This window comes from Parambassis ranga, chromosome 22, assembly GCF_900634625.1.
Source record: "Parambassis ranga chromosome 22, fParRan2.1, whole genome shotgun sequence".
Classification (NCBI taxonomy): Eukaryota; Metazoa; Chordata; class Actinopteri; family Ambassidae; genus Parambassis; species Parambassis ranga.
Window position 1 is genome coordinate 18,553,391 of NC_041042.1, and position 24,368 is coordinate 18,577,758.

Below are 24,368 nucleotides of genomic sequence, written 5' to 3' on the forward strand. Positions count from 1 at the left end.
CTTTTACTCAACCATAACCACAGCAATCATAGAGTTATGACAGACTTTCCGAAGAGAGAAATGCTTTGGCTGTTGCCATACTCTGTGATATTCTCAGAGTTGGACTGGCTGCTATCAAAAAGCATTTGACCCCAAAGAGGAATTAGCACTTTATAAAATGTGAAATGGAGAAAAAATCTAGAGAAGCAGTGTTTCTGTGCTGAAGGTGACCTCTGCTCTTTCACCATTGTGGCTCAGCAAATTAAAGTGTTGGTGCTATCAGATATCAGGAGGAAGGCTAAGCGGATATACACACCGCATCAGGCTGGCTGAACATACGTAAGACGTGAGTGCTTATCACTGATTGATCTTGCCATCTCATATAATTTCCTTGAGCCGGTAATTCCCCGTCAGCAACTAAATATTCCCTTTTGTCTTTAAAATGAATGCAAATTCCCCAAGAGAAAGATGAGTGGAAAACATTTGTGCTGTGTACTGTAATAGGAAATGAGATTACTTTTTTTTCTGACATACCTCAGGGCGCTGCACTGGGCCCGCTAAGCTTTTTAACATTTATACTGTATGCTCAGATAAGAGAAGTCCATTATGTCTCATGCTTATTACAGTCAGCAGCTGGCTTTGATGCCCCAAAAGCTGTGAAGCTTATTCTTCCAGAGGTCATTGTAGAATCAGAGTGTGTGTCTGCGTGCTCTGTCTTGGAGGATTTAGAACACATTTTGTAAAGTAATGAGAAGTTTCTGTATCTCTCTTTTCTTCAAACAATTTGAAATGACCATTTTACTGACAAGTAAACACAACATTCAGGAGGTGCATAGTATTAATTTGAAGTATTATTGTTAATGAGTCACTTAGTATACTTGTTTGCTTTGTCTGCTGATTGTAGCTGAGGTGCTGGCTGTCCCCACTAAAATGCTCATGTGGAAGGTGGTCCGTCATTATGTCGTTGTTAATTTCCATTAAAATTAGTTTCACTAAAACATTACATACTAATAAAAAGTAATTCATTGAAGTACTTTTGCATTACAGAAAATGAAAACCCCTTTGTGATTCCTTGTGGGTGCTGCTTATTCAGTCCATAGGTTTCACATCATTCTTTAAATGTATTGACTCCAATCACTGAATGACATCATTCTGTAACACATCTTCCTTACCTCTGTAGCCTAATAACAGGAACAACAATATTTCCTTTACAGCGCTTTATTCATTTGTGTGTCATTTGTGTGACTACTGAATAAAAACCCTATTGAATAGGTTCAAGAACATTCAGCATAGTAAAATGCTGTGTTACTTTTATAGTCCAGGACAACAGAAATGCTGCAGATGCCATGGGAAATTTCTTATGATTAACAGATCACTGTGTTGAAAAAGTAAATAAATAACAGATCACCTGCCTCACAAAATAACATGTTACATTATTAGTTGCAACAAAAAAAAAAACAATCTGAATACTCAATCACAATACAAGCAGCTTTAATAACATCACAGCACAATAGCAGCTTTTATACACAAGACATGAATGTTCTTCCACATTGAATGAAACCATTATGATTAAAATGACTGACTGAATGAACAAATTTATTTTAGCCCAGTATATTGTTACTGTAAATACTGCGTATGCATTACCATGACATTTACAGTCACACTTTTTCAGGACACAGTGCAATCAGGGACATGGCCATATGTTTGTTACAGAATAGTTCAATAATAGCAGCAGTGTTACTTTTATGTTTGTTAGTGAATGGGTTGTGACTGCAAATGAAATGAAAGTAAAGTACCTGTAGTGATTGGGGGATGAAGAAACAACTCTCGTAATAACATACGTAATGTATAGCAGCAGGGGAACGTGCTGTGATTTTAATCTTTAATTATTTTTCAAATGAACAAATGCATTTATAGCACTTTACAGTTTTGTGCTGTAAAGGTGCAAATGTTGTTGTCCACACAGGAACTTATGCAGAACTTTTAATGCTGAGTCCCACACCATCCTGATGAGACCCATTGCTGTCTACACTGTCCCAGGGACACAGTGGGCTGCTCAGATAACATCAAAGACACATTAAAAGTACAGCACAGCCATACAAATAAGGGTAAAATAAAGGTAAGAGCCAAGGTTTTATATAGACGCACACACACCATGCTGTGTCAGGTTAGTAGACCGTGTGTTGGCCCACGGTGTCCTGCTTACTTGAGGTTACAGAGCTCTGTTCGGTGTGTGTAGATGGTACAAAGCTGTGCTGTTTTGGCCTCAGCTTCTCTGGTGTTGCTCTGCTGTGGGTGTGTGTCACGGTTGGTGAGGTAATACGGCGTGAACATGGGAACTGGAACTAGCCAAGCCTGGGACCTTTTCCAAAGCTGCACGCACGCACACACACATATAAAGGCACAGTCACTGTGTCCTTCTTGGAAATGTACCAAGCAGAAGGCGGTCCTTTCCTGACTCATATCTGCAGTATTCATTGCAAATAAATAAGGCAGACCTCTGCTTGATACTTTGATGCTGCTTGTGGTGAGGCTGTGTGTTTTTCTTATGTGTTATAATTGGCTCACAAGAGTAACTTCCATTAACACAAATATTACTAGCCACCGAATAATTTAGTATAAGTGTAATAATAATCACAAGTGTATTAGTATATATCAAATTCTTATATTTCCCCAAAATGCAATATATCATATATGTCCCTTGACCCTTTTGGGAATGGATAGCAGTAAAAGCTAAAATTAAATTCAGGTGTAAACAGGGCATGAGATTATTATACATTTTCACCTGTTGGGAACTGAATCTACATTGTAGTCCCCTTAATAATAATTATTTTATTTTTCTTTGTTTACAAAATGTTGCTTGTAAGTGTCCTCATTCTGTTGAAAAAAGAATTTTAAGCTTGGATTGGGCTGTTTTCTATGATATTATGATTTATGTTGTAAGTCTCCTCATCAGGTCGCGATAAAGATTTGTTATGTCACATTAACAGCTTGTGGGCATATCATGAAGACAGCAGCCTCAGAAACAATAGCAACCTTTTTAATTCATCATTATTATGACCTGTTATTTTAGGAAAACAAAAGGGCCATATTTTGCTGATGATGTCCCTGAGCCCTTCCGGAATAGCTTTTGTGTGAGGCGGTTATCACACTGTACACTGAACAGTTGTGCTCTGTACATTGCGACAATGTACAGGTAAACCAGCTTTATTGCTATGGGTCACTACACTGTCTCAGTCAGTCACTATCTGCATCTCTAGCCACTGTCACTGTGTTACTGAGTGCACTGTACTTCAAAGTGCATGTATGTGTGTTTGCTCTGACACATGTCATATTGTGTATGCAGACAACAGGCCCTCAGGCTGGATGTGTCACTGCAGCCTTCTGCACTGACACTGCACTGATTCTTTGATTGCAGTTAAAAAATAAACAAACAAGAAAAGCATTGTGTATCTGATAAGCTGTCGCACATTGTGGTTTACAAACCAGCATTAGTTTAAATGGAAAAACACAAACCTTAGCCTGTTTCCAGAAAACATGACATCTATTACCTCTACTAGTATATGTCACTAGTGTATTCAGATTATGCTGGTTAACATGTAATATTGCCAGAAATATTCCTGTAGCTGCTGTGCACCTTATCCTGAGTATTGGTTTAACTAATATGAATATTATTTGAAATATCATATGCATGTAAACATCTGTCACTCTCAGTGCTCTCACTCTTCATTACGCCCTGTAAACATGTTTACTTCTGCTGTTTTTTTGAAAGCTGTCCTTCCTTGGACAAATTTTAGTGTAATTACTGTGAACTAGGATAAATCCTTTAGCGACTTATGGACCCAGGGTCAGCCATATGATTACTTTTGTTAAAGTCACTCACATGCTTGCAATGTTATCTGCTTCTAAAGCATCAATTATCCAGCACTAAACCATGACAGATGCTATCGTAACAAGGCCATCAATGTTATTTACTTAATGCTGGGTATTCTGGTACTAGACTAGTTTATTTTGTCCATGTTGTCCAGCTGACTATCATTTCATGTTGTATTATTTCATTCTATGTCCCCATTGTGCTAAATGGGTAAACATCCCTGCCAATCAGACAATTCTTTCCCACCACTGATATACTAGGTTGACTTTAGTTCGTTTTGGCATTACTCCCACAGAAACTATGTAGGGCTTAAATGTCTGTCTAGCGCTCTGTCTTTTTGTTCATTTCTTACCTACTCTTCATAAGTACAGTTGAATGCAGCACTGTCTTGAAAATGTGCTCTATTGTCCCTGTTTTTAAACAATGCGACATCTTTCCCACCTTTATAATGACCTGGTTTTCATTCTAAAGCATAATTGTAGCATAGAGTGTAACCCGTCTCTAATGCACAAATGACTGGTTTGTCTGTATTGCGATTAGTAAAACAGATGTTAAACATTTAGTCAGTTTTAGGTTGTGTTTCATAAAAGCTGCGTCATTGTCTGCTTTGTTCTCTTTGTTTTCCTTTTTCTTTTTTAACTTTAATTATATTCTGTTGTACTCAGAGTGGGTACAGGAAGTATTCAGACCCCCTTTAATGTTTCACTCTTTGTTATATTGCAGCCATTTGCTAAAATCATTTAAGTCCATTGTTTCCTCATTAATGTACACACAGCACCCATGTTGACAGAAAAACACAGAACTGTTGACATTTTTGCAGATTTATTAAAAAATGAAAAACTGCAATATAACAAAGAGTGAAAAATTTATGGGGGTCTGAATACTTTCCGTACCCACTGTATGTTCATTGAAGTATTTTGTATTTTTAGTTTGAACTCAAATTTAAAACCCTTGCTGAACCCATCTCTGTTTGTCCTGGAGTACTGTTTTTTTCACCCCCAATTTTTACATGACAGCCATTGTCATCACAACACAGTCCCACTTCATTGTCCTCTCATTATTCTGACCTTTGTGGAGTGTATCGGTGGCTTCATCTAGAGTCAAAGCCTGCAGTCAGGGAGCAGCGACAGGGGCCGACACACTCCAGACATTATCTTCATGTCATGATGCTACAGGGCTGACTCTCTGTGTCTGTGTGTGGTAAAAGGAGGTCATCTGCCGTCTCTGTCGAGGTTGTGGTTCCAATGAGTGCTTGTGTACACAAATGGGGGCTTGGCAGTGGATGTGTTTGTTATGGGGTAGCGTCTGTGGCTAAGGTTGATTGAAGCACGCAGACCAAGGAGGTAAATTAGCCCGATTGCAGAGGACAATCTGTAATCAGTGCCCATGACGCTCTGTGAGTGTGTATGTGTGATTGGGGGGTTGATCCTATATGTAGGGCAGTGGCAATGTGAATTTTAAAGAAGTCCATTGATTCCAGTCGGATTTCATTACCGTCACCTCTCCTTACTAGGAGCCACCACACTCTATTTAGATCTAATCTTGTCTGTAGTCCAGACTGGTGTATGTTATTTCCTGCTTTAGTTCATCAGTGTACTATTTTTATATGTCATATGTAGCATTCCAGATATGGTTACACTGCATATGCAAGGTCAACTATTTTGAAGTTACAATGGTAGAATGAATGGATGTATTTAATGGCAGCAGATAGGCAGCTGTTCCTAACAACAATAGTGTAATAGGGAAAATGTAAACCTGCCTCGGCTTTGTTTTGGACTAATTGAAGATTTTTTATTTGGTGGAAAACTATAAGACAGAACAGTACACAAAGTGTGACAAGTCTTATGAATAAACATTTTCTATCAGGGCTGCAACTATCTGTACTGTCTTTGTTCAACCCAGCCTGCTGCATTGAACTGTTATTGATCCAAAAGCAAAAAAAACCAAGGAGTAAAGTAAGTAAACCAAGGACAAGTATCTACAATTTAAAACTCAGCTTTACAAATGCAAAGTGGCAAGACAAGTATTTTTTTTTAATTTAATTTTAGATACTTTAATAATCCCAGAGGGAAGTTGTTTAAGGCTGCTGCCAAGCAGTGTCATACAACGACCAGCAAGGTACACTACACCAGTGAGTACACTGGAAGCAGTGTGGATAAGGTGTCTTGCAGGAGTTGGGATTGAACCACCAACCTTCCGTTTATTAGACAACCCTGCTATACCACTGCACCACTGCAGCCCCAAAAAAAGTATGACTCCACATTGTTGACTTTGATTAATGAGCATTAACATGAAATGTTCAGGCAGGCTACAGATGATTTTGGATGTGATTGTGTTGATTTACTGTTGTCAGTTTGAAATGTTTATTGTGGTTTGAGGAAGTAACTAATTTTCTAATTAAATTATAGGTGACTTTTATCAGATATTATTTGCACCTCTACCATTTATTACTCTACCAGATACAAAAAAAGACATTTTCTGGCAACAGCTATGCTTTTTTTGCTATTTTGTTTTGTCAATATGTTGACACCATATAGGGTGATCCCAGTAGTTTTATCTGATTAGCTTGATTTGATTTTGAAACTTGAGCTTATTAGCTGTTTATCTAAGATAAAAGAAATATAACACCTACCTATTCTTAAGCCTCTTTGTATATTAGGGCTTGCACTCTGCATGCATACCCAGCTGTAGTAACACTTAAAGTAAAAAGTAGGAGAATGGACATTGGAATGCAGCCTGTGTCTTCCTCCAGACAACAATTTTTTTGGCACCTCCTTCCTGCTTTGTTATCAGTTTCAGACATCCATACCTACACTATGTGTCCTTCTTTTACTGTACACTTACCACCATCATTGATACAGCAAGCAAGTATTAGTCAGCGTCAACTTATCTGCTGTCAGTGTTCATTTTTGGCCCATATTTATTCTTCAAATCTGATAATGCTGGCCTGCCAATGCGGTGCCTCGCTAACATATAACTATGTGACGCACGACAGAGAGAAGCAGTAATAGAAAATCTAGCACTGGAACTTGATGCAACAGTCTCAATCTACAGGCATGACCCTGCTGCAATAATCAGTGTAATAGACTGTGTATGCTTGATTACTCACTTTATTGGGGGTAGAGCCACACACATCATCATCACAGTTATAGTAACAGCACAAACATGGGATCACAGAGAGCGTCGGTCACTTTAATACGGGTAACTAGAAAAATCGCCAACCTCTCATGTTTCCATCCAAACGCACATGCAAGTACAAAGCTGATTTTCTCAAACGGTGCTTTGTTGGATGAACAGTGGAGATTCACTGAGTGGACAGTTTCCGATGAACACCTCACCTGACTAAATTTGATCAGCGATAAGGTGTGTTTTCATTGCTTGGACCGTATGTGCGTGTGTGTGTGTGGAACAGATTACTGTTGTGTGCCCTGCTATCTTTATCGGCCAGATGCTCACTGTGACACGCCACTCACATGACAAGTCGGAAAGAGAGAGCCGTTATCTCTTTCCCTCCAGATCCTGCACTGTCACCTCCCTCACCCCTCCCCCTCCTTTCACATTATATCCTCCTGCTTTTTGTTTCATTCTCATCTTCATTAATGAGAATTGCTTTACTATCAGTCAGTTTATTTAATTAATATGTAGATACTTATAATATTATTGTGCAGATTTATACACTTTGTGACAACGGGGTGTCAAAAAGAAATCAGGGAAGATGAACCAGTTGGGAAAGGCTGCAGAACAGACGCTTCTGCAGGCAGGATTCCAGATTAGCAGGTAGATCAGCAAACAAAACCAGAGAGCAACTACAGCCTCAGACAGGCAGGGCATTAGCTTGGACAGCACCCCCTCCATGATGCTGGCTCCAAAGAGGCACAGTATTATCAAGCAACACCCTTCCTTCTGGTGGGGGTTTCCTAAATTGTGCCACTAGACAAAAAGAAGACTGACTCACATAGTCCGAGAGGCTGGCTAAGAAGTAGTCGGCTGAAGGATATCCAGAGAAACGTGAGCTGGTTGGCTCTGTCCTGATGCCTGGTTTACTTACAGTATTGCTTCCTTTTCTTTTTGGCAGTTCTTTCTTTGTGTGTCATCGCAGAGAAGTCCCACTGTCTGAATTTACTGTCTATAGTTCTAGACATGAATGAATGACGTGTAGTTCACAGGGCTAGAACAATGAAAATTTGTATCATGTATCTGATATAAGTATTGCATAACAAGCCACTTCTTTGGAAGCCGCCATCTTGTTTAAACACATCCAATGAGTACGAGCAGAGCCTCAATGGAAATATATAGCATGAGGGCTGCAGCTGCCATCCCGACAGGAATTGTCACCTTCACAAACAGGGAACAATATTCTTTCTAATCTCCTTCTATTCACAGAGCATCCTTTAGGTGAACTACAAGCAATTAGGCTAATCTAAAATCAGCTGTGCTGGTGGTTTGTCTTACTTCCTGTTCTTGTGTTTATCCTTGTCTTTGATTGGCTGCCCCACCCTCATTGTTTTCTTATGTGTCTCGTTAACCCACCTTGTGTACTTAGTCTATGTGCTCTTCTGATGTCTTTGTTCTGCATTGTTTCTCTATTTTTTAAAGCTTTATTCAAACCAACGTTGTGTCTAGTCACCTCAGGATCTGGATCAGACAGGATGGGTTAGCAGGTTGAATGCAAGCCGGACCCATGTTTGCCTAAATTTGCTATGAGATCACAAGGTGGCCTGCAGGCTCCTCTTGAAACGTGTGACCTGGTTTGTTATGCAGATCTACCTGAGAAGCAAAGGATGAACCATCTGTCTACTTCGTCTACCAATCAGATCAGGCCTTTAAGAGGAAAATATGCATTTGAATCATCGTTTGTGCCCGTTATTAAAACGCCCATAATCGGCAGTACTTGCTCACAGGCCGCTGATTGGTGCACACCACCTGTGCTTTGGCTGCAAGCGCTTTGCTTGAAGCCTGGCAAGATGAATTTGTGTGTTTGTGATCTGACACAGCTGCCTGATGCTTTTAATGATTGTCTTCACAAGGCAAATTTTACCTCCTCAGTCTCACACCACTGAATCTGTGCTGTAAACTGTCGTAGGGTCGTTACAGTTTGTTTTCTTGTTCCATCCGCGTTCATTCGTTCATCCTCTCCTTTTTCCTTCAGTCATGGACGAAAAAAAAAAGGCCAAACACAGCAGAGTGAAATAAATGCATTGTCTCTGGGGGTGGGGAAACAAAAAAAATATGCTGGTGGGTGAAAAAAGAGCCAATCGAGGCATGGCATGTGTGCCGTTACACACCAGTGACTCTCCACTTCAATACTGTCCCACCCCCAGCTGTTCACTGCTACACACACACAGACTATAGGCACAACACGCTTCACACATCATTCCTTTTTTCCCCCTCATACCAGCACTTTTGTAGTATGAATCTCACCTACGCACTCACACACATGCAGGTGACAAAAATTTGAGCTTAAATTGACAATTCTTGCTGAGTTTTTTTTTTTTTTAATGCTGGATTTCTTTAACCTTTAAGTAGTTTTGGAGGAGCATGCATGCTGTGGTCAACCACAAATTTGCATGTGCACCTTCATGCACTGTGCTTTTAAAAGTTTAAACATGCATCCACGTACTGTGTCATACAGACTAATCCTTAATAACTCCCTCCTCCACCTCCTTTCAAAACAGTGTTAAACTAACCAATAGATTTGTAATGGCATCCTTCCATCTTAGGTGCGTTCATGTGTGCATACTACTGTATAAGCCATAGTCCCATCGCAGCCAATGCAGTGAATAGCCGAATCAGAAACTGCCCAGCTTACAAGAGTTTGTTTTCGGGTGTGTAATCAAAGAAGAAACCAGACAATGAAGAGTACAACCCAACTGTGAGCACAAATGTTCATGATGTTGTAGGCCATGGTAAAGCTCTGTGTAATATGTATACAGAAGCAGCTTCTGACAGCAATGACAGTAACACCCCCGCCCCATGGAGGTAGGCGTGCAGGTACAGAAATATAGACCAATCTAATATCAGATATCTGTCGATCTATCGAGTGACAGGGATCCAAGAAACAAAAAAAGGCCTGCAGATGGTTTTAGTTTAGTTTAGTTTAGGACAGAGTTGTTGCCACTAACCTGCTTTTTAAGGACTCGAGGGTCAAATTTGAAGATGTTTTCTTTTATTTACTGAATGATTGTCATTCATGTAGTTTTTATTAACAAATTTAAATACATAAATTAATAAAAAGTAACCTACCATATAGTTACATTTCACACATACGACATTTTAGATGAAGTCCTTCAATTTATTGTAGAAAAACATAATTTATATCAGCATGTTATTCATTATTTGATTATTTAATTTTTGCATAGAAGGCTTTAGATCAGATTTTTTTGATATTTCTCTGTATGATGTCGGGCTGCAGAGACCAGACGTGATGTGCCGGGGCTGGTGTGCTGTAGCGGAGGGGGGAGGGGGGGGGCTGGATAGCGCTGTGATTATTAGCACTCCTTGGGGGCTTTTGTCTGGGCCCCATGAGAGAAAGAGGTTAACGCCACTTAGCCTCAGGAAGGCCTGCCGAGGCCCATTACGTGTGTGTGTGAGTGTGTGTGTGTGTGTGTGAGTGTGTGTGTGTGGCTCGCAGATGTGTGTAAATGATGTGCTTCCCTGGCATGATCCAAATCACTTACTGTTTCTTTTTTCAACCCATCACACCCCCTGCCGCGCTCCTGTCAGCTTCACGCTGACACAAAGGCCTGCATGTATGTTTACATTAAACATTTTTGTGGAGTGCAGTTTGTATTATGGCTGGCAGTTCATTCTCACCTTTTATATTTGTGACTAAATTTGCACAAATTTCCTTCAAATAAATAACTCAGACCTTTCACACCATCTACAAAATAGAATCATTAAATGGAAATGACAAGAAGGCTGAATGTACACTGCCTTAGTAACTCTGAGGTCTGACATCTGACGTCTCCTAAATATATGATATAAATCTATTTATGTACTTTTATATATTTATAATGTTTTGTTTTGTCTATTGCTGCATTCAGAGGATATTTAGCACAGATGGGACATGCATCTCCAGACAATCTTAAGCAAGGTGGTTGGTGTTTTGACAGTACATGTACATTACAAGAGCTTCCTTATTAGCTGTCAAGACGGATGCATATCAGCTCCCATACATCAACAGCTAAAGGTGACAAGCCCCAAACTGTGTTCACACAGAGTGTATTCAACATTCAGTGGAAACTAAAGTAAAAAAGTTCATGATATTTAATGTAAAGATTAGAAAGACAAATTCGCTGGTGAGTCAGGTCCCTTTAAACGAGTCTTCATACATAACTGTATATATAGCTTCAGTATTATAAACGTTATGTTATTGGAGGGGAAATTAACACTGCAGATACAAAATACAATCTGAATTAGGGATCTAGGATTTCATATTACATTTTTTTCCCCCTGCACCTGCATCACTGCATCTGCAACTAATTTTTCAAAATGTGATATAATTTATTTTATTTAATTTATATTATTTTATTTTTCTCGCCAAAAAGATCGACGTAATTTCAAAAATAAGCTGATAAATCTGTTTCTGATCCATGGTACTGAGCATACACGCCAGAAACAGCAGTGTTGGTGTGGATGATGTGCCTTCTCTGATGTAATCATCAGTCGTTTCTGAATCATGTCATAATAATACATAGCAAATTGCAAAGTGCTATTTAAATAGCCTGATTCATTTGTAAAAAACTCTTTCTCACACACACACACACACACAGAGAGCCTGTTGCTGTCCAGAGGAGGCTGCGGTGTCTCTGCAGAGACGGCTGACAGGCGGCTCATCATTCCTGACTGGAGTGTCTTCTCATTAGGCCACAGTGTGCATGCAGTATTAGCCCTGCCACATCTCATTGTTGCAGATGTACACTTCTGCTCGGAGACAGTGTGTGGAATCACCACCTTACAACTGTCCTTCAGAAATGAGTTTAGTGTTGTGATTAATCTGGCCCTCGTGTCATCTGTCCCTCTCAAAACCCAATTATGTCTTTGAGTTAAAGGACAAAATGTCCATCAGGTGAGCATGATTGCAAATCAGAAAAAAATGGTGACTGGCAGTGGGAGAAGAGCTGGGGGGGGGGTCATATAGAAATGTATTTATGCTTTACATGAGAAGCAAACAAAGGAGCAACAGTCAAAAAGAGAGAGAATAAAAGTAACAAGTGCTCAAACTTTTAAGGGCCAAAGTATAATTTACAGCTTGATTTATTTCACACAGATTCTTCTTCATCTTCACATAACAAATATTAAATATTAAACCTCTCTCAAACAAGAAGTAAAAATAAATTCATCAAATCTGATTTTGGCATCCCATCACCTCTCATCTCGATTCTTTTATTCTGTCTAATACAGCCCCTCCAACATTGTCCACCACCCACCTCCACCCCTTTTCTCTGTAACCATGGTGACCGTCAGCTGAGAAATGGCAAGCGTGGCCCTTCATTAGGTATCAACACAGGCTCCGACAGCCCAGATAATAGCCAATAAGGAGGGGTGTGTGTGCGTGTGTGTGTGTGTGTGTGTTTATTATGGGGTGGAGGGGAGAGCTTTGGGGATGTGTTGGGGATTATGTTGGGCAGTAAATGAAAAGCCTGCAGGGACGAAGCCAACCTTGCTGTCATGCTTCAGAGACTGATGGCTCTGTGTGTGTGTAATTGTGTGGTCATGTCTGTAAGACTGAATCATCCTTCATTTGTGCACATGTGGGAAGATATGCACATGTGAGTGTATATACGTTTTACGCATGGATGCCTCATGTGCACACATGTCTCAAACACATTGACAAAATACTCAAAATAAAAACAGAAGCTAGAAAAACATTTCAGAAAGTGGCCAGGAATAAAAACATAGATATGACTTCATGTGTGAGGACAGTTCTAATACATATAAAGTGCATTACATGACAATTCCTCACCTCTTTACACTGTACATGTGCTAATGGCTGTGATGGCAATTATGCATCCATAGAACAGCAGTACTTAAGAACCAGTGCCAGCAGTCTCAGTACCCGTGTTGTGGTATAATGCAGTTATTGTTCGCCCTGATGGAGGCAGACGTGCAGGATTTAGTGCTTTATTTTTGTCAGGCAGCTGCCGGCTTAGATTTCTTGCACATTATTGTATGGATGAGTCAATCATGTCAGTTGTTGTATACAATGCATGATGGTGCCTTTCACTTCCATTTCTGTAACTTTACCTGAAGGTGTGTTTACAGTATGTATTTTGTGTCCAAACAAATTAAAAAGCTAGATGAATTTCTTTATTGATTTTACAAAAAAGTAAATAAACTGCTACGTAAAATATTTTTGTTCCCAAGTGTTCTTAGGAGCTTCATGGGTTAAAGAAATGTAACTATTGTAACTATACAGCTGCAGAAAGCCATCAGATCAGGCAAAAACCTGCTGAATTTTTGCCATGTGACGGCTGGACATGATTGATTCAGTAATGGTTTCCTAGGAGTGCAGATATTTATTTATTTATTTATTTTACATTTTTTTCAAATCATCTTGTGTTGTAAAATGTGAATTAAGATGTAATATATAGTGGTTTTGTTGAAATATGATTTTAACGTGATGCATTCAGGACAATCAGAAAGTTTAACATCAGTTCTTTTTTATGAACGCACATTGTTGCTGGCCAGTTTTGGTTTTAGGGCGTTAACTAGTAATAAAAGTAAATTTATTCACCAACTTATGATATCTGACTAATATCTCAGAAATGACAGTTTTTAGTTGTGTATGTGTGTAAGGATGCCATTGTCCAACTGGCTAAGCCCCCACTGTCTGAACGCCATCAAAATGGCAGCACCTCATCCTTTTCTTTTTGGGAGTTAATGCCTCAGTGGTTTCATCCCCCTCCTCCACACCTCTGTTTGGTGCAGACATCCCAACGCACCATTGGTCAAGCCGCCGAACAAATGGAAATCCACGAGCACGCTGAAATTACTGATGGTTATCTACATCCCTTCCCCCCGCTGCCTCCACCACCGTCTTCCCTCGCTCCCCTTCAGTCCCTTTTCTGCCGTCTTCTGCAGTCCTGCACAAACCAGCTCCCAGTATTTTTACTATACACTTTTATATTTAACCCCCCAAGTTCACAGAATGTTTAGCACACACTATAAGACTGTATTGTCTCTATAGGCCTTCACGAGTTAGTCAAGTCTAACACAAACTGCTGTAACATTTGAAGGTCCAGTTTCAGATTACCCATCTTAACATGTGAATAGATGCGCACCACTTTGAATACCCTTTAGATGTCATGTCTGTGCAATTTAAGTTTTTTATGTGTCATTTAACTGCATGCTAAAGGTTAGGAGCTAATTTTTGTGACCTTTTGCCTTTATTGGATAGTGGCTAGTGGTAAGAAACAGGGATGTATGATGAAGAGAGAAAGATGGAAAGACATGCAGCAAAAAAGCTGCATTGTAACCTGTGGTGCACTGAGGAGTATCAGTTTATGAGGAGCCTGCTCATCCACTACCATAATGGACCCCTTCTGCCTTCAGAACCGCCTTAATTCTGGGTGTCATAGATCCAACAACGTGCTAGAATTGAACATTTAGTTCAATACTGACATGATAGTATTACACAGCTGTTGCAGATTTGTTGGCTGGGCCTCTATGATGTCTTTCATGTCTGAGCCGACCATCTGAATGTGTCAGCAGAAATGGAGACTCATCAGAACAGGCAGCATTTTTTTAAAACTTCTACTGTCTAATGTTGGTGAGTCTGTGTGATTTGTACCCTCAGTTTGCTGTTCTTAGCAGACAGCAGTGACACCCTGAGTGCATTCCTGCTGCTGTAGTCCATCTGCGTCAAGGTTGTTGTGCATTCAGAGATGTTCTTCTGCAGACCTCTGTTGTAACCAGTGCTTATTTAAGCTCCTGTTTTCTTTCTATCAGCTCCAACCAGTCTGTCCATTCTTCTCTGACCTCTGACATCCGAGAGCCGCTGCTCACTGAATAGTTGCTCTTTTTCAGACCATTCTTTGTGAACACAAGGCAGCAGTGTGAGAATAAAACACTCACACTAACCGTCACCATGCTGCATTCAAAGTCCAGACTGGCCAACATGTACGCATTTCTCGTACTCAGCGCGCATTTTCACACTTGTACGATTCAGGTTTCAGTTTCTATACATTCTATGAAGTTGATTCTGCCGCTGTGCCAAGTGGAGTGAAAAGCCTCCGGCCAATAAGAGCACTGCATTTGAACCCACTCGACCACCTGCCCCTTACTAGACAAATGCTTCGCGTAGTTCAATTCAGTGCCTCTGCCTCAAGCAAGATCCCTCTTCAGCAAATGCTGTCATCATTTGCCTGCATCCCTGTTTCTCACCATTCTAGGTCAGTGATTCTCACCAAAGCAAACAGCATTAAAAAGATTTTTAAAAATCATCTATGTTGTGTGTGGTGCTGGTGGTGCTGGTGCTACCGTTAGCGTAGCTTAGCATAGTCAATGGAGTTCAGCCTATCTTACTAGCATGTCATGAGCGACAGTGACAACAGGAGCTCTCTATCCACTGGTGGGAGTGTGTTCACCTATGTGCAGACACGTGCACACACAAACACACACACCTGCACGTCTGTGTGTTTCATCCTGTGCCCATCAGCTGTGAATTGTAAAAGCGAGACCACGAAGAGAGAGAAATGGCATGCCACCATGCAAATAAGATAAATAACATAGGGAAGATAACGTTCAATGACTTCTGTTATGGAAATAAAATTGACTTGACCTTTTTGGAGTGGCCGTCTGCCCCAATATAGTGGTAGGGAAAACATTGCAGTCCAACACATATAAACAGACCTCTGAAGGAAACTCCCTAAAACGTTACCAATTGTCAGAATGCAAGTAAAATCCAAATCATATGTTTTTGATTTACGTTTTGATTAATTTTACAGTAAATGTTGATTGGTAAAAGTATATTATGTATATATCATGTACTATGGTGTTAAGTAGGAGCAGATATTGGTTGTGGGCTGTCAGGTACATGTGCATGGTGCGTTCTTCAAGGTTGGCAGGTGTGAATGTAGAATAGAATAGAATAGAATAGAATATACTTTATTAATCCCTTTGGGAAGGTCCCTCAGGGAAATTCGGGAATGTCACTAAAATCACCATTTTACCTTTTTTCCACATTCTGATACTTAATTTGAAGTTAGGCAGGCTGTGCGAAATACACTTGCTGAGTTGCTGCCACCTGATTGGCTGATTAGACTTTGTGTTAATGTGTTAATCTGAACAAGTGAAACTAATAAAGTGACATGACTCCCATTTCACACCTAGTGGCTTCTATTTTTTCACCAACATGCAATATACTATACACAGTGTGTCATCATGGCACAGGCTCATAGTTTTTGTGATGAAAAACATATACATTTAGATGACCCCTCTAAAAGGCTTTACTGTACCTCACCAACATAAAATGACTTCTACAAGACCCCTATAACGATAAACAATCATCTCCACCTTGAATGTATAGTAATTGCAGTCTTGAACCAGCCAATCCAAGGCCTCTCCTCCGTTCTATCAGCTATAAATCACACACTGGCTGCTACATAACAGCTGTCAAAAACCACTCCAATAACAACCACTGAATGCACATAAATGCAAAGCTTGAGAGTGAACTAAGGAACCACAAATACATAAAACAGCCCTCAATGTGTAGTATCACCTAATTATATGACAGCAGCAGCAGTGAAGGATGAGAGCGGAGCATCATGCATGACGTGACATTTTTATTGCAAGTGTACACCTGTTCACTCAAATCTGCTCCTGCCACTCCCACACATACACACACACACAATCATCTGTCTATAATAAGAATGCTATGCAACACTATAGAAATGGTAGAAAACAATCACATTATGTTCTGTTAATGCTGAGCTATTCAGCCTTTCAGACTCTCATTATGTGCCAGTGAAACTGTAATTACTTTTTTAACGTATTTGTAGACTATCTTTCAAACTTAAGAATAATGAGTCTCACGCTGTACACAAAATTATACAACTGCATAATGTAGGGATGTGCAGTATGTGCCCTTTCTGTTGTACTGCAGTGCAAAGTCATGCACAATCATGGCGACAAGAAAGAGGGAATTTGAATTTTGTGTACTTTGTACTTTGTGTACAACAAAGTTAGAAAGACAGCAATCATAAAAAAGAATAAAACAAAAAGTGAAATAAATAACTTGGAATCAGCATAAACAATGCTTTGCTACTCTCCATGTTAACTATAGAAAGCCTGAAAAATAGACAAAAAATAGACACTCTTTTTGTCACATTACTGCTGGTCACAAAATTTAGTTATTGTATTTTGAGACATAATATCAAGTAGGGTAGATAAAATCTATTTATGACCCAACCACATGTCACATAGGATGCATTCAATGACTGTCAGACAGTTAAAAGTTTGATGATACTTTCTGCATTTAAAATCTATTGATATAAATGGGAAAATGTTGGCAATTTTCTTTGTAGATATAAGATACAATTGACTGATGACTAGCAAAAAACATCCGATATGGGCATAGATATTCTTACTTGTCCAAACACACTGCATTGTTACAAATGAATATAAACCGTTAAACTGATATTTAGTTGTTTTTATGCTTAATTCAGTCCTTCAGAGCCACACAGGGTTTAATGCAACTACAACAACACTTTTCATTGTCTGTAAAGTGCTGTAATTATGATACAGCTACCAAAATTGATCATTGTATAATTTGTCTCAAAATCACGTGTTGGTTTGGTTGATCAACGTAATAAATAACACTCCTTACAAGCAAAGCTGTAATCTAGCAAGCTCACAAAAGGAGGAATAAGGCAGCCATTTTGTGCCTTTCTAGTATGTCCACTTTCTATATTCTGGCTTTGCTTGAGCCCCCTTTCTTTGATGGTGTGGGCGAAGAGCTCTATTCGATACGCTGGTGGTGTGCACTTGAAGGCGTGCATGCTACCCCCTCCGCCTCCCCCTTTACACCACCCCCCCCCCCATTCCCCATGTCTCACTCGGTTCTAATTTACTCTCCCTACCCTCAGAGAAAGGAAGAATTCAGCAATCACATTCATATTCAGCATGATAATGCTTCGCTCACTCTGCTGCTCCTTTTCTCCTCCACCAGCATGACTGCTGCAGTCTCTCAATCTTTTTATTAGCAATGCAGCCCGGTGGATGAGCACTTTCTCCTCTGCAAACTAACCTCTCCTACTGTATATATAGCACTATAGTCAGGTATGTGTGTGTGTGTGTGTATTGGGTGGTTCCAATGAATGTGAATAAGATTACTCCCTCGCTATCTCTATTGAATAAGGACACCAGATGGTCCACCCGGGAGTTTCTAAATGCCCTCACCTGAGCTGATGCCAGATCACGCTTCCATCAGACTGCATGTGTTTGAGCATGCGTGCGTCTATTTGTGTCTTTGTGTGTGTTTTTTAACATGTATAAAAATGTCAACATCATGCGGTGTTTAAAGCAATTGAAGCTTTTGTTTAAATAGTTAGCGCCCTCATGTGGTCATTTTATTAAATACTTGGATGGAGCAAGATTTGTTACCCTGGAAGCCAAGAAAGCTTGTTATAGACAGACTTTTAAAATGTGGTTTTTCCAACCAGCGCATAGGTTTCTGAGGCTATGACTGTCGCCTAGACTCGTCCCCCTAAACATATTTAGTCCAAATGCAGGCAAAGAAGACAGATCCAAGTGGCCACAAGGGGAACTGCAGCTTTTAACACTTGCCATTTCTCAGTCCCAGTTGTTGCTTGGTTGCAGGTGGAAAAAAAAACACTGACTTATTTTTGGAGCCAGCCTTGGGTGGCCATTTGAAGAACTGCAGTTGTTAGTTAATGCCACCCTTCTCCATTAGGGTGGCTCCCGAGGCACGGTCAGGGTCTGACACTAACAGGTTTTTTTGTAAACCTAACAGAGTAAATCTGATTGCTATTGTTTAGGTGTGAGTAAAAATGGAACTTAAGGGGAAAAAAATTAATCATCTGGCAAAAATCATATGAAAACCTGATGTGAGTGTGACTCCAATGACACACATTGTTGTGACCTTTATACAACCTCTTGCGGATCGGTCCAAGTGTTGTGACAAGTGACAAGTGTTGATGACATCTGCATCCAGTATGTGATGAAATGGTTGTGACAGTGTTTCCCCCATCTGTGGACTGTCTTTTGATTACAGTAAACTAACATTCCTATGTTGTTGTTTTTTTTACACTGCATTACTTACCAAATCATGACAATGGATTAATGCTTCTGTCTTGACGTTTTGATGGGGGAGGTTGGTGGGTGGAGAAGTGGTGTCTTAAGTAGTCAAGCAGATTGACAAGTAGACTGTCTGATGAGAGGTGGGAGGTTGAGTGAAGGATGTACTAAGAGGTATAGCCATGAAAAAAGAGCCATCAGCTGCTTGAACAGATCGCCTATGCTGGTATTTTTCATGCAGAAATATGGTACAGTTAACATGATAAAATTATAGAGAGAATTTTGTGTACACTCTGTCCTTTCCCAACTCGATGTTTATCTGATTGTCCCCATTTGAGCATGTAAGACACAAAATGTCCGCTTCACACCTGGCTTATTATAGCATACAGAAAATCTGCAAGAAAATTTACCCGGAATAAATCATAATGTCTCAGTTATGTATGAGCCAATGACTTATTTATTGCACTCATATTCAGACTACAGTCATTACCCAGGTGCTGCTGAGACCTGTCGTAACATTAAATATTCATACAAAACAATCCATATGATTTATTAATCAGTCCTTTTCAGTCACGTATCATTCTCTACATGCACTTAACAGTCACTTAAAGTTATCACAGTCTGAGATCCAAACTGGGATTAACTAATGTTCTGTCTGAAGTGCCTGTCTGAGAGACCCGACCCAACACTGGGCTGGGATAGCAGATGTCTATGCAGTCTTAAAGTTTCCAAAAACAACTATTACACACTTGGTGATCCAGTAACAGGAACTACTTGGGTATTTAAGGGCTGCTTGCACAATCAGGTGGAACTTTCTCTTCAAGATCCATTTTTTAGGTTAGATAAAAGTAGTAGGTGTGTTTCTCTCTTTGTCTTTATTGCAAAACAAAGCTACCTACATTTTAGTCCCTCAAAACACCACTTACACCACTGGTTCAGTGGTAGAATTCTTGCCTGCCATGTGGGTTCGATTCCTGGCCAATGCAACATGGGCAGCAGTGGCTCAGTGGTAAAGCAGGGTTGTCCAATAACAGTCACTGTTGTGTGTCCTTGGGCAAGGCACTTCGCCTGCATAGCTTCCAGTGTACTTACTGCTGTATGGTGCTCTTTGCTGGGCTGCCTTAAGCAATTTCCCCATTGTGCGACTAAAAGAGCACCTTCCTGCAGTGGAAACACACCATTTTTCTTTGCTGTTAACCTTGCCTACCAAGTAGTACATGAATGTTTAAAAACTTACAAAACTTAAAGTGTTCACAATTGTTATATATTTTATCACAAATGCTGCTGAAACTTATAAAAGTCACAAAACAAGGCACAAATTCAGTTTGCCAGTTGTTGCCAGCCTGTGTCTATAGCATCCACAAATATAAGGGAGATTTACTGTGGCCATAACTTTCCCTTCTGCCACCTCTCCTTCTGACATTTTTATAGATGACCCCTCGCAGGACTCATTCAGGCTCATCCATCAAATGAAGGCTCCAAATAGAACAGCTTACGGATGCCATTAAAACCATTATAGGGTGATAACAATCTCCTCACTTCATCCTCATCTAAGTCATAAAGAAGTTATATTCATTCTCAATTCATTACATTCCGTATTTAAAAAAAATGGCTATGGCTCCCTTTCTGGGTGACCGTAATCTTCCACTGATTTTGTATTTTTTTTTCAGTGAAGCACGGTTTTGTTCTTATTCTAGCCCAGCAGGTAAACTTCCTCGTGGATGAACTAGCATGGTTCTTATTGCACACAGATGAAGCAGTTTTATCCTCACAGGAGGAAGGGAGGCAGGGGTGCTTTTCCACCTTGGGGGGAAGCCATGTTGGAGACAAGATACAGTTTGACTTTTCCAGCTCAAAAAACAGATGAGTGGAAACAAGAAAAAAAAACATGAGAATAAATACTAAATGTATTCTTTCTTTTTTTGTCATATGTTGTGCCCATTGTCAGAACTGTAGTAGTTATTGCTTCACTGCTGCCAGACTGACATTGCCCAAATGAGTATTACAACCATTATCTCTCAATTCTCTCTTCTCCTGCTCTGTCCTTTTTCACTTCACACTGAGCGGCCACTCACTCTCCACCTCCAGGCAGTCAAATACACTATTAGGTTCAAAGAGGCCAGGGCTGACAGTTCCGAGTGTCTGTAGCCATCCTGCATTTTTCGCACCATTTTTATTTTGCATTTTTAATATCCAGTCTGTGTAGAGGAACCTATAGCTCTCCCATTCAGTGAAGGAGCTGATGGCACACTTCATGCCAGGACAAATACTAGGGCATGAAAGACAGATTAGAGCCAGTGAAAGCTTGATTTTTAAAGTTGCTAGGGTTACAACCGAGCAATATTCTTAGAAAAAAAAGTATCTAACATTTTCTGAACCTTTATTGTAAAACTGTTTCATTTCACTACTCCACAATTTTCTATAAGAATGGGCTGCCGTAGCCATCGAATCCAACAGTCCAACATGAAAGACCTTTGAAAATCCTTTGCAGAGAATGGTGTTCCATAGAAATCCCAGAGGGATAAACATCTCGGCAAGGCTTACTTTGTGCTAGAGTTGCCACATGGTAGTTTAAATTGTGAGATCTTCCCCACTGTTTGAAAAAAAAGTCAAGTCAAGTCAAGTCAAGTCAGCTTTATTGTCAACTCTGCTATATGTGCTGAACACACACACTGGACATTACCCGACTGACACCACGAAGCACGGTGGTGGAGGAGTCATGTGCTTTTTTGTCGATGTGAACTATTCTGGTTAGATGCGGGCAGTTACTTAAAAAACCTGAGTGCACAAAGTGTACTCAAAGCATACTGCTAAGGCTACTGGTGGGAACAGTCCAGACTCAACCCCTGACAAATCCACATTTGAAAAACATGTGAGGACTCTCAGTTGTATCTGGCTTTGTGTTGGTTCTCTAACTCTTGGAAGACAACCACAGATGCTTCTTTGTCCACTTTGCTTGCCCACCTCGTAGTAACTGCTCGCAGTAACACAGAGACAATTTTACCTAGGTAATGTCCTTTTAGTTAATTTACACATTTTATTTATTATCTTCTAATGGCTACAGAACAACACACTAAAAACATACACTGTCCACATGTTGGGTTGACAGTGTAGTGTGGGATGAAGTCTTCTGTGGGCAACACATGCCTGAGGTATCTTTGTAAAGAGATGAAAGCAGTGGCCATTTTATTTCTACACAACACTCCCACATCCTCACGAAAACACTAGAAAAACTGCACTCTTCCTCTTCGATCTTCGGTGTCTGGTAAATTGGTCCGCATTCTGACTAGACCCAGAGTCTAGTATTTTTGCTTAAGAGACAGTGAGTTAATTGAAGATGATGTCACAGATAACAACTCCTGACTGACCATTTTTCTTTGTTATCCCTCTGCTCGGCTGTGCCCTTTCCTCTCTTCCTTTCTTTTTTTTCCTGCTGTATTTTCTCTTTCCCTTTTACCAAGGTCATATATACAGTCAGAGTCTCTATGGCCGCCCTCCCATCTTTGGTTCTTACTGTCTGATCACAAGCATAACCACTATGTCTCAAGCCGTATATTTTACCGGATATAGCAATTTCACTGGCAAGATTAGGCCTTTGATGTTCTTATACGATAGCACTCTGTGGTCTGGACTGCATTCCTCTCTGTCACATGTTGAAATATTTCTATTATTACTATATTGTGAGCATTTTTTAACCATAGTTTTTAAGGTTAGAATAAGAACATTTGTAGCACTGTGACATAATACACTGTGTTTAAACCTCTTTTGTCCAAAATAGCAGACTGAACATAGAAGCAAAAGCCTTTTTATATAGTAATATTTCTAATAAAAATGCCCACACATCCTCACAGAAATTGGCATAAAGTGATCGATCTTTAATGAATTCTCTACCAACAGAAGGAAGTGGAGTGTTGGGTGGAGGCTGGAAAATTTTAAACTTATTTCATGTGTTTATTGATTAAAATGACTTTGAAAGACTGCTGTTAATGTAACCAACCTAAAATTCTATATTTATGAAAAGTACATCGATACTGTTGCAATATTATTCCTGCAACCTTAAGTAGATGATTGAAATGCTTTCTCATTCACTGTTCTCTCCTTTTTCTCTATCTCACAACAGCAAGGGAAGAGAACGTGGCCACCTTCCGAGGCTCAGAGTACTTCTGCTACGACCTCTCTCAGAACCCTATCCAGAGCAGTAGCGACGAGATCACGCTTTCCTTCAAGACGTGGCAGCGCAATGGCCTTATCCTACACACTGGCAAATCGGCCGACTATGTCAACCTGGCTCTGAAGGATGGAGCTGTCTCCCTTGTTATTAACCTGGGCTCTGGAGCCTTTGAAGCCATCGTTGAGCCCGTCAATGGAAAGTTCAATGACAACACGTGGCACGACGTCAAAGTGACACGCAACCTCCGGCAGGTAAGGCAAAGAGGTTGGGTGTATCATGTGAGAAGGTTGACGTGGTCTAATCTCAATGAGTGGCGTTGATACGTCATGTAACTGCTAAGATACTGGTTGACTACCTGCATGCTTGCAGATTACTGTACACACACCCAATCCGTAACCTTAAAGTTTAAACCAGTATTTCTAATCTAATAATTCTAATAATCCTATAATCCCACTTTTACCTTGGAATAAAACTATTTGTCTGTCTTGGTTCATTGAGAGGCAGCTTCTTCACATTTGTACGGTCTCAAGATCCTGTAACACACCGGCTTTCCAGGCTTAAAGCTACAGCATGTTGCACTCAAATGTTGACAGTGTACGGTGTGAGAAGCAATCTGAGTGCCCAAAGCAGCTTGTGAAACCTTTATGGAACATTATGGTCATGAAGGGAGCATATTATTTAGCACTGGACAATTTGGCCACAATGAAAAGCTAAGGCCACTGCCTCTCTAGTTAACTAGCTAGCTCACTTGTTTACTACCATCTGACACAATCTGGCATTGAATGTAGTTATTCAAACACCTTTGATGTGGCAGGTGAACTTGCCTTTTGAGCGAGCTTGCCAATATAAATGACAATTGGTCTGATATGTTTTTATCTGGCACAAACAAGAAAAAAAAACTGTCTTGGAAGTTTATGTCACCAGACGCTATGGCATACTAATAGTAGCTGAAGCTCCCTCAGCCCCCATAGCTATGTTTGGCCCCTCATGTAAAACACTACAAAACAACCTGTAGGTAACGTAGGGGTGCCAGTGAAATCCATTAGGCCACAGATTAAGCATAATAGATATATATTTTTTGTGCAA

At 40.1% G+C, this 24,368-nt stretch overlaps 1 protein-coding gene across 7 annotated transcripts in view; it reads left to right on the forward strand.

Annotated features, from left to right (window-relative positions):
• nrxn3a (neurexin 3a) overlaps positions 1-24,368 on the forward strand; it is a 116,368-nt gene that overhangs the window by 26,906 nt on the left and 65,094 nt on the right. For 6 of the 7 annotated variants that reach the window (XM_028394861.1, XM_028394865.1, XM_028394862.1 and 3 more), the window contains one exon: positions 23,232-23,533. In XM_028394861.1, coding sequence (XP_028250662.1) covers positions 23,232-23,533 — 302 coding nt within the window. Of the gene's footprint in view, positions 1-20,118; positions 20,151-23,231; positions 23,534-24,368 lie in introns of all 7 variants that reach the window. The other variant, XM_028394860.1, reaches the window with a different exon arrangement.